This window comes from Nuphar pumila, chromosome 12 (assembly GCF_984573655.1).
Source record: "Nuphar pumila chromosome 12, dmNupPumi1.hap1.1, whole genome shotgun sequence".
Classification (NCBI taxonomy): Eukaryota; Viridiplantae; Streptophyta; class Magnoliopsida; order Nymphaeales; family Nymphaeaceae; genus Nuphar; species Nuphar pumila.
Genome location: NC_143260.1, coordinates 14,818,220 through 14,833,400, shown reverse-complemented (window position 1 = coordinate 14,833,400; position 15,181 = coordinate 14,818,220). Strand labels below are relative to the sequence as shown.

Below are 15,181 nucleotides of genomic sequence, written 5' to 3'. Positions count from 1 at the left end.
GCAAAGTACTCCCGAATGGTCATATCATTTTGTTGGAGGGTCAAAGCCCTCTTTTGGAGAAAGTACTTGTGAGATAAGTCTCTTGAAGTGTACATTTTCTCAAGATACAACCAAGCTTCGGAAGCTTTTTTAAATTTGATAATATTGGTGTTTATCTTGGTCTCAACGGATGAAAAAATCCAAGATAAGATCTTGAAGTTCTTCATTTCCCAATCATCATGCCTATTAGAATATTCTTCAAGAGTCTTTTGTCTCTCATCCCCTTCAAGGATCTTAATATCCCCTTCTTCAATGATGGTGATTTTGGGTTCCGGTTCCGGTATTGATTCATGAATGTAACCCCAAAGCCCATTTCCTTTAATATGGGCTTCCATATTACCGGCCCAAATATGATAGTTTGAGCCATTAAGCTTAAATCCAAGAGAGAAATGAGAGTCTTTTTCGCCCATTAGAGAGGAAAGAAGACAAGCAATAATATGTACCTCAAGTATTTTCCGCGTCTTTCTTGATAAAAGAGGTTTCTAAAATATTGCCCGAGGAAGATCCACTTCAATCTCAAAAAGCTTGAAGGCACGCTTTTCAAGATACTCAAACGGAGGAGAATCGCAATTCTTCTTCTTCAACGAGGCTCTGATACCATGTGAAAGTATCTTTAACAAGATACTATAATCGATGGAACGATATTCTTGAGAATAAATGTATGAACATTCACACACCAAGAACACTTGGAACACTTGTGCACAAAAGCACAAAACACGAAATCACAAATGTGCAAATGCACTCATAAGATTCATAAACAATAAAAGGTTGGGCAATAATCCCGAACACCCTTGAGAGAAATACAAGAAGGAGTGCCCATATTTATAGGGCATTAGGAGACCTTGGAAGGGGCTCCACATAGTCGTTGGAGCCCCTCCAACGGTCACAAATGTGACCGTTGGAGGGGTCCAACGACTAGTGTGTTGGGCCCCTCCCAAGGTAAGTACAATGCATTTATTAAAAGAAAAAGGAAAATACAAAACATATTCACGAAAAAGAATATGTGTAAAATGCCTAAACTACCCCTAAGACTAAAGATAGGAATATATATATTTTATATATATAATAGGTAAATACATATACATATATATAATATATGTATATGTATTACCTTATATATATAAAATATATATACGAAATTACAAGTTTGATTTACATAATTTAACAGTAATGAAATATAATAAGCACTTTTAATAAAGATGATCCAATAACCTATTCATTTTAGGCTTACTTTGGAGAGGGTAGGTGGTACAACTCTCATGTGACCACGTTATTAAATTTTTGTGAGATCAAGGTGTCTCACCCGGTCTCCAGTCCTCAAGAGGGTAGGAGGTCGGACTACCAACGTGTCTTAGGCGGTGGGTCTCACGACTGCTGCAGTAGTATAGGATGCATGCTAATTGAGATGTCTCTATGGAGGTTTTCTATAGGCCATAGGCCGCCCGCTTTGGAATCTGATTCAGTAAGTCACTTGGAAAATTAAAATACATAGCATAATAAACATCCCTTATGGTCTCCTTTGTGTCGAATGAATTGTTCCACGAGTAACCGATGGGACTATTAATGAAGAGAAACAAAGACCTTATATTTGATTACATTTACTTTATGTTGATCATGTATTAAAAACATGTCCTAATTATGCAAACACTCAATATTGGATATTTATATGATGTTGCATGACATTAAATAGCAATATGAAATTATTGAAAAAGTCATTTGTGAGATTATGGATTAGTTTTGGTTAAAACTATTGTATCGTGATTATGTTTTGAAATTGGATGTTGAAAGCATGCAATTAATAATTTTATACCATGATTAAGCGTTATTGGCAATTTGAGACATTATGCTTATTATGATGAAAAGAATATGTCATGAATGAATGAGGGTTTTTATGGATGCTTAGACTTCTACAAGAATGCAATGTTATTGTACCAACCAAACTCGATCAGGTGATGAGTAGTTGCATTGAAGACGATGGCGAGATGTGACGGCGATGCCAAGGACCAAACTTTCTTTTTAGGATCCTGAAGACTTGACTTAGATTTTTACCAAGTCATTAAAACTGTTTAATTTAATTGATGTATTAGGACTGTTACATTTTAATTTAAAGTTAGACCGTCTGTTTGCCTATAGTTTGTTGAATGGTTGGAATGTGGTTTACGAACCGTATGATATGTGGTATGTTTTGAATTCGGACTCATTAATTGAAACCGAATTACGAAATTAGATGTGGACCCAAGTCCAAGGGATTTAGATCTAATCCCACGTTATGTTCAATTACCTGTAATTCGCCCAAGATTTTTAACCAAAATCCAAAAAGGGATGTTTCCACTATATTTCATGTTCTTAATAAAAATGTTTATCTTTAATTGCCTCTTTCTCAAACTAGGTTCTATAGATCTATTAAATGCTAGTGCTTGCGCACAAGCTGGACCTCTAAAGCTTAGTCTAGTAGATCAATGCCATAGATAGGTTTTTGTTCTTGGTTGTCTATTTATCGAACTAGGTTCTATGGAGCTACTAAACGCAAGTGTTTGCACACAAGCTGACCCTCTAGAGCTTAGTCCAGTAGAGCAATGTCATAGATAAGATCTCGCATTAATTACTTTAAAAAAATGGCTAAGATTTCGAGTTAAGATTTTGGGGCATCATAGACTTCACCTGACACAAAGGAAGTTGTGTCCAAGTGCCGCACCCGCATGGGTGCGGGTGCAGTGCCCTTGTTACAAGAGTGTGTTACATAGTTATTAATAATGTCCAGTAATGTTAAATGAACAGTGACTGAATCCAGAAACTGCTGAAGTCTAAACTATAAAATCTACAAGTCAGCAAAACTGGAACAACAAAAAGTCCCTTAAGACCTAAGGCAACTGACGACATACAGCTTACTGAACTTTATGTGATCAACAATGATATGAGATCATAATTTCATGTCAACAGTATGTCCAGCTGATATGGTCTGGTCCTATCCGACCCAACCTCACAACAAATCGACTGCCTGTTTTGGATGATGGAACAGAAAAAGGGGGATCATTCCATCTATCTAGGCACGAGCAGGAGCATCCAAATTTCAGACCAAGTACATGATGAAACATGCAGAACTAAACAAAAATACAGCATAACCGAGAAAGAACTGTTATACCAGTCAAATTATCCCAAAATTGGAAGCATAAAATACCAGCTACCATGGAACATGCATAAAAAAGTCATGTACACGACAGATAAATAATCAAATATTAGATGGGACAGTGGTGCTATTTATAGTTTAAAACCATCATCAAGCTACACCAGCCAAATTAAGCAATTTAGTAACATATTTAAGCTTAAGAAGGTACCTCACAAATTTCTCCTCCCCGTAATTCATTGCTTTATTTTGTGGCAACCTAAATGTGCTATAAAAATTTATTCATTGATAACAAAGGGTGTTTCACGATCACAATGCAACTGCATGAACTTGAGGTAATCTGAAACATAATGCTTATCTTCAGTTTTCCTTTTCTTCCTGCAATTTGTGCATTACACACAGCCTGGAAAAGTTAATAGCAGAAAAATTGCAGTCTATCACAAGTATTCATCAAATCTAAACCACCAAGTCCAAATAGATAATGAAACTTTTGTAATCTCTTTTTGGTCACAAAATGAAGGGCATTATAAAAGTTAAAAGAAATACCTTTTTGTAAATGAAACAATTCAATTTATTCAACATAATGAATTAATTATTACAGCCAAGCAAGACAAGTTGCAAGCATGAAAATGGCATTCTGACAGCACGTAGCCTGTGCATCAAAATAGAGAAAGGCAGAGGAAGGATCATGATCTTATGCAAATAAACCTCAATGAGAAATAGCTGTAATATTTTGACTAGCATTAAGAGATAAATTGAAAAACAATCTTGTCCATGTTTGGAGCATCGCAGAACGTACCAACAGAAGATAGCAGCCCCTCAATGAAATGGTACATGTCAACATTAAGGCATGCACTTTGCATAAGGGTACACCAGGGAGCTAGATTCGAGGACAAGAAATTGATTCTTAGATGGCATTTTGTCAATGATCATGACATCTCCCACATTTTTTCAAATGCACCAAATTGCTGACCAAGACATTCCCTCTGATATTAATGATGCCTGGCATGAATATCAAGTAGGCAGCAACTGGAATCCATTAGAAACCAGCATCAGTTTTGTAACTGGCCACCATTAGTTTTGAGCATCCAAAGGAAAAATCCACCATTGCAACTTCACACAAATTGGCAACCCATTATCAAAGCTTTGTGACACCTCCACCATCACCATCATTGAACACCTCCATGGTGAGTTTTGAGCATCCAAGGAAAAGGGAAAACAGATCACTGCAACTGGCAACCCACTGTCAAAGCTATTGACGTCTCTACCATCACCAATCATTACCACCATGGTGACAACATTCATACAAATATCCTAGCAAACCCCCTTAACCACTAGATACCTATTTACTATTACCACCATTTTCCTTCTTTTACATAATCTCACTTCAGCCTTTTTTTCACAAACTGCTTGTCCATATCTTTAAGTTTTAACAACCACCCTTTTCCTTTTGAGGAAACTCAATACTTCCTCTCTCCTTTGTTACAAAAGTTCCGCCTCTTCACCATCTTATTTAACACAAATATGAATATTTAGGTATAAAAAAGGCCCACTCGGATGACCAGCGAACCAAAGTAAATCCTATAGGCTACTTCAACCTTTTCTCACAAACCTTTTTTTTGGATAACTGGGGAAAACCAACTCACCCACGCACAAGCTCATTGGTGAAAAAAACCCAGGTCCTCTTGCCCATTGGGAAGTACACCCAGATTTTGTCCCGTGGCAAGGGATGTGCACTGGTGGGTTTTGAACTCGTGATGTCCCTTCAGCTTGGTATCTTCACAAGTCACTGTGACCAAAAAACGAGCCCTCATGGACCTTTTCTCACAAACTTAGTTATACTTTGGAAATTGGAGCTCTTGTTAAGAAGTATGTACTTGTCTTGTATATACCTAAGTATACTTATGTATACTTATAGGTAGTGTGTACTGTATTTATTTTTCATTTTATATTCTAGGTATACTAGATGTATACCCATTGTTTGTATTTTGCTTTTTAGTCAAGGCATGCACAAACTCCGCCTGTGTATAACTGTTTAGTTATACACTGCCGGTCCCAAGCCCGGATAAAGGAGGAGGGTTGCGGTAGGCCTGTGACAGCCAGCATAAAAACTTAGTCATACCCTATGAATATGAACCAATATGAGAATTTCGTTGGGGCGTTCCCTACTGAGCGACGCGTTGTACTCTATAGGCCCGGAGGCAGTGATAAATGGGCAAGGGTTGCTAGGTCGTCGACCGGAAGCGACGCGTCACACCGGCGCCCGGGTGTGGTGTCAAATAGGCAAGGGTTCCCTCACTTTGTTGGATGGGTGGGGGTAAAGAAGTTAGTCCAAGACCATAAAATTAGGTTAGCCACTTGGAACATAGGATCTTTAACTGGTAAGTTGGTAGAGTTAGTAGATGTTATGTGTAGGAGAAAGATTGATATTTTACCAAATGGGTAGGTGAGAAAGCAAAAGTGATAGAACCTTGGGGATATAAGATCTGGTATACAGGAATAAATAGGAATAGGAATGGAGTAGGGATTGTTATGAGTCGTGAGTTTATAGATAATGTAGTTGAGGTCCGTAGGAAGGGTGATAGGATTTTACTTATTAAATTAGTATTAGGTACGAATATTATTAATATTATTAGTGTTTATGCACCTCAAGTAGGTTTAGATGATTCCATTAAGCGTCAATTTTGGGAAGATTTAGATGGAGTAGTACAAGGGATATCTTATAGAGAAAAGTTTTTCATCGGCGGTGACCTTAATGGGCATGTAGGCATTAGTAGGGATGGATTTGAGAGTATCCATGGAGGCTATGGTATAGGAGAAAGAAACGAAAGTGGAGAAAGGATTTTAGATTTTGGTTTGTCCTATGATATGATCTTAGCAAACACTTGGTTTAGGAAGAGGGAGTCTCACCTAGTAACATTTAAAAGTGGGGTTAATACGAGTCAGATAGATTTTTTCCTACTTAGAAAGAGAGATAGGGGTTGTTGCATCGATTGTAAGGTTATACCGAGAGAAAGTGTAGCTACACAACATAGAGTCTTAATTTTAGATCTTAGAATTAGACAATACCGCAAAAGGGATAGACATATGATAGATCCTAGAATTAAGTGGTGGGCACTGAAAGAAGCTAAACAAGGAATGTTTGTAAAGCGGGTAGTTAAGGAAATTGATTGGTGTCTCGAGGGGAATTCAGAATCTATGTGGAATAAGATAGCGGGTGGCATGAGAAAGGTGGCTAAGGAGGTATTGGGTGAGTCTAAAGGCGGTGCACCGCTAGGTAAGGATACATCGTGGTGGAACGAGGATGTCAAATTAGCTATTAAGGTTAAAAGAGAGTGTTATAGAAATCTAAGTAAAAATCGTGATAATGAGAATTTGGAGAAGTATATGATAGCAAAGAAGGAAGCTAAAAAAGTAGTTCGGAACGCGAGGGATAAGGTATATAAGGAGGTTTATGACAAGTTGGACACCAAAGAGGGTGAGAAGGATATTTATAGGCTTGCAAAGATGAGAGAGAGGAAATCGAGGGATCTGGGTATGGTTAGATGTATCAAAGATGAAACGCAAAGGGTTTTAGTCAAAGATGAGGAGATTAAGGAGAGATGGAAAGATTATTTTGATAAGTTATTTAATGAAAGTCATGCTCAGGATCTTGGACACTTTTCAATTCCTTTTCATGAGATGAATCGTGACTTCATGCGCAAGATTCAAAAGAAAGAAATTGCAGAGGCTTTGAAGAAAATGAAATCAAGAAGGACAGTTGGCTCAGATGGTATACCTATCGAGGCTTGGAAATGCTTGGGAGAGAAAGGTTTAGAATGGTTGACAAATCTTTTTAACAAGATTTGGCGGACAAATAAGATCCCTAATGAGTGGAGGACTTTGGTGCCTCTATATAAGAATAAGGGTGATATACAAGATTGCACAAACTATCGTGGTATAAAACTCATAAGTCATACTATGAAACTTTGGGAGAGGGTGATTGAGTCTAGGTTGAGGAAGATTGTCATGATATCGGAGAATCAATTTAGTTTTATGCCTGGAAGATCAACTATGGAAGCTATACATCTTCTTAGACAACTTATTGAGAGAAATAGAGAGAGGAATAAAGATTTGCATATGGTTTTTATTGATTTGTAGAAGGCTTACGATAGAGTACCTAGGGACGTTCTCTGGTGGACAATGATGAAGAAAGGTGTTTCTCTCAAGTACATTAGTATAATTAAAGATATGTATGAAGGAGTAGTAACCAATGTCCGCACTTGTGGAGGGGTGACAACCAATTTTCCTATAACGGTTGGGTTACATCAAGGATCTGCTTTAAGCCCTTTCCTATTTGCTATAGTGATGGATGAGCTTACGAGATCAATTCAAGAAAATGTGCCGTGGTGTATGTTGTTTGTTGATGATATTGTTTTGATTGATGAGTCTAGAGCTGGGGTTAATGCTAAGTTAGAATTATGGAGACAGACATTGGAAGCAAGAGGTTTTAAGTTGAGTAAGAGTAAGACAAAATACATGGAATGTCGATTTAGTAAGCAACGAAGTAGTGATGGGAGTGTAGTGAAGCTTGGTGAGCACGAAATACCGGTGGATGATTCTTTCAAATATTTGGGATCTATCATTCAAAAGTATGGAGAAATTGATGGAGATGTAAATCATAGGATAAAGGTTGGGTGGATGAAATGGAAGAGTGCAACTGGAGTGTTGTGCGATCGTAGAATGCCATTGCGGTTGAAGGAAAAGTTTTATAGGACGACTATTAGGCCTGCTTTACTATATAGTACGGAATGTTGGGCTGCCAAGAGACATCATATTCAAAAAATGAGTGTAGCTGAGATGCGTATGCTGAGATGGATGTGTGAAAATATAATAAAAGATAAGATTCGGAACGAGGAGATACGTAAGAAGGTAGGCGTTGCACCCATTGAAAATAAGATGAGAGAGAATCGTTTACGGTGGTTTGGACATATTCGACGAAGGCCTAATGATGCTCCAGTTAGAAGGATGGAGAAATGGGAAAATATATTAGTTAAAAGAGGTCGGGGTAGGCCTAGGAAGACATGGATGGAGGTGATAAGAAAGGATATGAATGCTTTGAACCTCACCGAGGACATGGCATTGGATAGAAATGAATGGAGGAGAAGGATTCATGTGGAAGACCCATAATGATTTTCTTTGTTGGTTCATATCGCCGACCCCAATTGTTTTGGGATGAAGGCGTAGTTGTTGTTTGTTGTTGTAGTCAAGGCATGCACAAGGTATACCTATTATGTTAGGATTAGTATGACCTATTATATATTTATAGGCTACTTTTTCATTTATTTTTATTTTTTAAATTTATTTTTTATTTGTTCATTTTTATTTTTATTGCTTTTGTAGATAGTCCAGCTAGTCGTTGGACTAGCTGTTGGATCCTACTAGCTGTAACAGCTACTCGGCTAGTCAAACTAGCTTATAGACTATCCTAACGGCTAGTATGCTTGCAGCCTATTTATATGAGGTATATGCCTTGTATATTTTGAGAGAGTGATGGGCAGTGTGTGTGTGTGTGTTTATGAGTGACTGTAGTGAGGTTGCCTTGTAAATTGTTGAAACTTTAATGGAGCACACAGGAACCGAGGCAGAGAGAGATGTTAATTCATTAGGGCTAATCTCCTCTAGTTTAAATAGAGGTTAGCCTAAAAAGAAAATTACATATGGGTCCCTCATTATATATAAAATACTAAAAAACAACTTTAAGAATAAAAGAAGCTTCAGATGGTCGACTAATCTTAACACTCCTCCTCAAGCTGGAACATAGATATCAATCATGCTTAGCTTATCACAGCAATGAGAGAAACTAGGCCCCGCTAGAGCCTTGGTGAAGACATCAGCTACTTGGTCTTTGGAGGATACATGATCTGTGCAAATATAACCAGCCTGAACCAGGTCACGTACGTAGTGACAGTCAACTTCAATATGTTTGGTCCTTTCATGAAAAACTGGGTTGTTGGCAATATATGTAGCAGCCCTATTGTCACACACCATCGACATAGGTAGGGATATTTTCACCTGAAGGTCAGTCAAAACTGATTTTACCCACATAATTTCAGTTGTTGTCTGAGCCATAGCTCGGTATTCCGATTCAGCACTCGACCTGGCTACAAAAGTTTGTTTTTTACTCCTCCAGGTAACAAGATTTCCTCCCACAAAAACACAAAAACACAAAATTCCGTTGTTGACTTTCTATCTTCAATAGACCCCGCATAATCTGCGTCAGTGTAAGCAACAACGTCTAAGGAGGAATTTTGTTTAAACAACAATCCTTTACCAGGAGATGACTTTAAGTACCTAAGAACCATCATAGTTGCATCCCAGTGAACTTTGGTAGGTTTATCCATGAATTGACTAATTTTACTCACGGCTAATGAAATGTCAGGTCTAGTAACAGTCACATATAACAACTTACCCACCAAGGATCTGAAACTGGTACTATCAACATATTCAGACTTCTCCTCGAACATATGAGTTTTGGGATCCATCGGAATACTAGCTGGCTTCGCTCCTAGCATTCCAGTCTCTTTTAATAAATCCAAAACATACTTTCTTTGCGACAAAACTAAGCCCTCTTTGTTTCTTGCCACCTCGATCCCCAGAAAATATCGGAGGGAACTAAGATCTTTAGTAACAAAATATTTCATAACATGATCTTTTGTTGCAGAAATATCTTGGGCACTGCTCTCTGTCAATATGATGTCATCGACATATACCACCATAACAACAATTCCAGCACTAGTTTTCTTAATAAACAATGAGTGGTCTGAAGCTTACCTGACAAATCCAAAACACGACATAACCTCAAATAATTTGTGAAACCATGCCCGAGGGCTCTACTTTAGGCCATAAATAGCCTTTTGCAACCAACCGGACTTTGTACCGTTCACGTGACCCATCTGAGTTATACTTAATGGTATATACCCATTTGCAACCAACAATATCTGTATCAGTAGGAGGATCAACCAAGTCCCTGAAAAAGTGTATTTAGGTTTAGGGTCTGGTTCTCACATCAGACTCGTGTTCCTTGTATCTTTTAATGTAACAGTTTGTACAACTTTATTTTTATTCCAGATTCGGACCCATACTGTACACTCACATATTAAATATACTGTTTAGGTCACGATTTCATTCATTGAAATCGTGACAGCCATAGCCCCCTTTCCTCTATTCTTTTCTCTTTCTCTCAACGCAGGTTCTAGAGGAGGTTTTAACATGGTATCAAAGCCAAGATCCATCTAAGGGTTGAAGAGGCTTCCAAAAGGTGCAACAGATCAAAGGTTTGAGGACCCCTTTATCCTTTGTCTTATTCTCTTCTTCAATTTTCTTCTTCCTCAATCTCCATCTCTCGTTTCTTCACTTCTCCATCTCGGGTTCCCTCTTTTGGTGGATTCACGCCTCACGTGAATTCCTAAAGTTCACGTGTGAGGAGTTCACGTGAATCTTGGTTCACGGAAACCCTGTGCATCAAAAGTGAAAGGGGAAACTTGTTTCATGTGAACCTCCTGTTTCACGTGAGACGCTGAGGTCGACCCACAACCCGACCTCTTCTTCACCTCCTTTTTCTTCAGATCTGTGCTGCGCATTTTCTCCTGCATATTCCTTTTCTTTTCCACTTGGGCTGAATATCTAGATCTGACTAAACTTTACGGTCAGATCTAAATATCAAACTTCCTTTGTTGTCCAAACCTCCTGTGTGAGTTTTTCTTCTCTCTCCTTATTGTTTGATTTGATTCCCATTTTTAGTGCCCTCTCTCGCAACATTTTTCTTCTCGCTGCTACAGGTGGTATTCACACATTGAAGATACAGTCAGCCAAAAAAAAAACTTTATTCGTGTAAAAAAAATCCCATTGCTTAAATATCAAATCTCATAAAAGGGTGGAAGGGAAAACTCAGTTTTTTGACAGCTTCTGGTCGCCAATTTTTGAAGGTTACTCACCAAAAAAAAAGGAGGGTGATCAGCAAATCTCTCTGGCTGTAGACTGAGCACTTCGTGAATACTCCTGTTAAAATTCCTTTCTTCATGGATCTTCATTCTTGTCCATCGAATCTTTCTTCAAGTTTTTTCAATCAACTGGTTTCTAAAAAGTTAACCGCCTCAAACTTCTTGATTTGGAAGAGACAAATCATCCCTTTTATAAGGAGCCAAGGTCTCTTAGGCCACCTGGATGGAACCACTCCAATTCTGCTAGAATTTGTTACAAGGGAAGAAAAAAATGACAAAGGGGCAAGTTTAGTTGTGTACGTCAAAATGTAGAGTACCTCAACTGGGAAAGGAAAGATTGCATACATTACTTCTACATTGTCTCAAGAGGTCCTTGTTGCAATTCTCGACAATTGTACAGCCCTGCAACTTTGGGAGAGATTGGTTCAGACATATTTACAGGTTTCACATGCGAGAATGGTTTTTCTCAAGAGGGAATTTCAGTTGCTGAGAAAAGATTTCATGACCATCATGGAATATCTAAAGAAGATGAAGACTATCACAGACCAACTTGCAGTTATAGGATGTGCGGTGAGTGACAGTGATATGATGCAACAGACTCTGAGTGGATTTAGATCCGACTACAATATGATCGTCACTTCACTATTGTGTCTGCCTGCCCTTCCTACCTTTGATGAGTTACGAGCTAAATTAATTCAGTATGAAATGACTCTGAAAGGTTTTTCTGAAAAAACTCATGTTCATACAAGTTCCCAAGCAGTTTTTGCCACAGGGGTGACTAGGAGTCGAGGACGAGGGCGAAATGGACACGGAGGACGTGGATTGCTCCCTACTCCAAATATGTCGATTCATGCTCAGGGACAAAGATCCATCCCCCCCCCTCATTATATATAAAATACTAAAAAACAACTTTAAGAATAAAAGAAGCTTCAGATAGTCGACTAATCTTAACATAAATAATGTATTGTTTGTTGGATTTAGCTAAATGTATCACGCTAATACATTTAGATTTCATTTTTGCTATTATTTTTTTCTTTTTAGTGTCTTGGATTCTATGCCACTTTGTGATTGTTTCTATGAAGTCAAGTCTATCCAATTTAATTAAAAGTCAAAACCAAAGCCAAGGAAGAGTTTGACCTAAGTTAGGAACACACTTCATCTATCACTTTAACCAAAATCATGTCTGCCACTATCGCAATCTAATCGAGAACCATGAACCTAAAATGCTAAAGATAAAAGGGAAATTGGAAAAGGACTTCATATGCACATACATAGCATCCCTCAAGTACAGGAAAACAATGAGTAAAGAAGTAGAGCTCTCTAGCAATTCTACGAGACGGATGATTAATTGAGTAGAATATTTGAGAGATAATAGCTCTACCCATTGAGGTAGCACTTTTGTTTTTCAACTGAGCAGGATATTTTTTCTAGTAAGTGGTGTTCTTTATTTTTTATGCATTTAAAACTCATTTAACAATTTTTATATTTTGAATGCAACAATAGTTGAGCATCATAATCCATGCCTTTGCAATCTGCAGCAAGTTCAAGCATACACAGCCCTCTATATCAAACCCATGATCAGATTGTGTCCAGTGGAATTTTGAACACTATGGGCACCATTTTTATTCTTGCCCATGGCTGTCTTTTGATGCTCTCACTGTAAATAAGTCCTTCATAGTGATTTGTTGAAGTGCACGGTCTGAAATTTTGTGCGCATGATTCTCGGCCGCACTAATTCAATAAAGGTGAGATGGATAATAACGATACAAATTAGTTATTTGCAATGGAATTCGGTGAAACAAGCTGCACATATTGGGCTGAGTTTACGAACACTAGAACAAAGCGAAAAAATAGAAGCAAAACTCAAAGCAACCAAAGATAAACTCCCAATGATCATTCACAACACGGCCAATTACTCAAACCGATTAAGCAAAACCTGACGAGAAGAAGAAGATGGGGGGATTTTAAAATCAAGGACCATTTGAACACAGGGGAGCAAAAAAGAAAAAAACCAAAGCCCCAAAAAAACATCATAAGAAGCAGAAGCGTTCAATCAACAAGAAAAGAGTGACAAATACGAACGGGCTCAAAGAAGAAGATCAAATGACTCCGTGAAATGTGAGATCACCATCAAACAACAGCAACATTACAAAACAAGAAGAAACAGACACCGATTTTCTCACAGAGAAATCCATAAAACAGGGGATGAGAAGTGGAAACGAAGAGCTGTTACCTTGTGGAGGGTTACACAGGCGAACGGCCTTCTTGCTACCAGACGAAGACTCAACACCACCACCACAATCAGAAGACGACGACGACGACGACGACGACGACGACCAGCACCACCAGCACCAAGAACATAAAAGGAGGAAGCTTCATGGATATTTCGTAAAAGAGAAAGTTGTTTTTAAGGAAGGGTAAAAAGGAAAACAAGACAAAAAAGTTTGAAAGAGAAGAAAGGGATAAGAGAGCGTTCATTGGGAACCGACGCAGGACTTCCGTCAAACTCTCAGCAAAAAAAAAAAATCTACGTCTGAGTGGGCGTTCCATTGTGGGCCCGTTGATCCTCCCAAAGAATATTTTTTTTTTAAAGAAAAAAACTAAGACTTGTTCAATACTAAAAAAAACAAACAAAATCGCCTCACTGGGCAACGTGTTGGAGAAGTCCCCACCTACCATTTAAAAAATGAGGGAGGCCTAAACTTGGGCGCCAGGATCATGTGCCTCATATGGTACACTTTGACTATGTTACTGCACTTGGTGCTCTCCATCTTTTTTTTGGCGGACAGTCTGTCAGTTGAGTCTGGATAGTAGAGTGCTTTCACATGGCACAAAATTTGTGCATTAAGCACTCGATAGCTCTCGGCTCTCCATCAGGCTTTGGGCCCCACAGGCCCTATCCTCAAGATGGAAGTGATATATTGCACCTGATCTTTTAACTGTTAGTTGCAGTGTTGTGTGAGAGGCGTAGACTTTAGTACTTGAAGCGTACACCTCAGAGGCCAGGGGCACGCTCAAGGTACTGAGGCGTTGCTTTGATGCGCTTAAAGTAAATATAAAAAAAGTACCACGGATACTTGAGAAGTAAGATCACTTGAGAGTGTGACACGAAGCCCTCCAAGAGAAGTAAGATCATTAGTGTTAAGCGTTGAGTGTGATGCCACATATTTTTATGATATTTTAGATAATACCACGGATACTTGAGAGTCTTATGTTGTGAGAGGAGTACGCCTCAGAGGCGAAGCACAGGCTCAACGCCTGGCTTCGCCTCATTGCATTTAACAACCTTGGTTAGTTGTGAGCGAGGATCAAGTGCCATCACATGGCCTATGCACCTGGCTGCTCTCCATCTGTTTTTGGACTCTACTGTCAGTCAAAGATGAAAGGCAGTCAGGTGTAGAGGCACACTCAAAATGTGCCATGTGATGGCATATGATTCTGACTCGTCAGTCGTGACTCGTGAGCTCAAAAAGCATATGGAGGGCAGCCAGGCCCACTCAAAATGCCATCTGATGTCAACCGATGAATGGCTTGCAGGTGCGCCGCAGCGGCACTGCATATAACGTGAAGTCATTAATGACCGTTTTTCTTTTGATCTACGTCAAAAAAACACGTGGACACGATGATGCGTTGCTGATGCGGGTTGACTCTTCCGAAATTTCTTAGAAAATAAAACACAAGGTAACAAATTTTTTTATTTTTAATCAATAAAATACTAATTTTTGATATTTTAATGTTAAAAATAATTTTTTTATTGGAAGAAAACCTTAAGACAATAAAAAATATTAAAATATTGTCCATCCACGTGTCTGAACATGTTCGCTCGTGTCACCAGGGACACACCACCAAAATGGCGTGTCCCGGTGACATAGCTTTTAAAGTCGGTTCCCACATTCAGGATGGGTGTGAACCAAGGCAGTCCACTGCGTCTCCCTCTCCCTCAGTTTCTCCCTTGCTGCAAAAGACGCAAACTCCGGGTAACAAACTTATAATGTCCTTGACCCACTTATCCAAGTGTATGTAGCCCTTGAGGCTG

General features: G+C 38.7%; 1 protein-coding gene across 6 annotated transcripts in view; it reads right to left on the bottom strand.

Moving 5' to 3' along the window:
* Nucleotides 1-13,536, bottom strand: part of LOC149820085 (cyclic nucleotide-gated ion channel 1-like) — a 117,184-nt gene extending 103,648 nt beyond the window's left edge. The window contains exons 1-4 of one of the 6 annotated variants that reach the window (XM_089982368.1): nucleotides 13,379-13,472; nucleotides 3,963-4,165; nucleotides 3,710-3,815; nucleotides 3,375-3,541 (exon numbers count right to left, since the gene is read on the bottom strand). In XM_089982368.1, the coding sequence (XP_089838494.1) occupies nucleotides 3,375-3,403 (29 nt within the window). In that variant the 5' untranslated portion in view covers nucleotides 3,404-3,541; nucleotides 3,710-3,815; nucleotides 3,963-4,165; nucleotides 13,379-13,472. Of the gene's footprint in view, nucleotides 1-3,374; nucleotides 3,542-3,709; nucleotides 3,816-3,962; nucleotides 4,354-13,227; nucleotides 13,243-13,378 lie in introns of those variants that run through there. The other 5 variants (XM_089982366.1, XM_089982367.1, XM_089982365.1 and 2 more) reach the window with 5 other exon arrangements.
* Nucleotides 13,537-15,181: the final 1,645 nt, after the last annotated feature.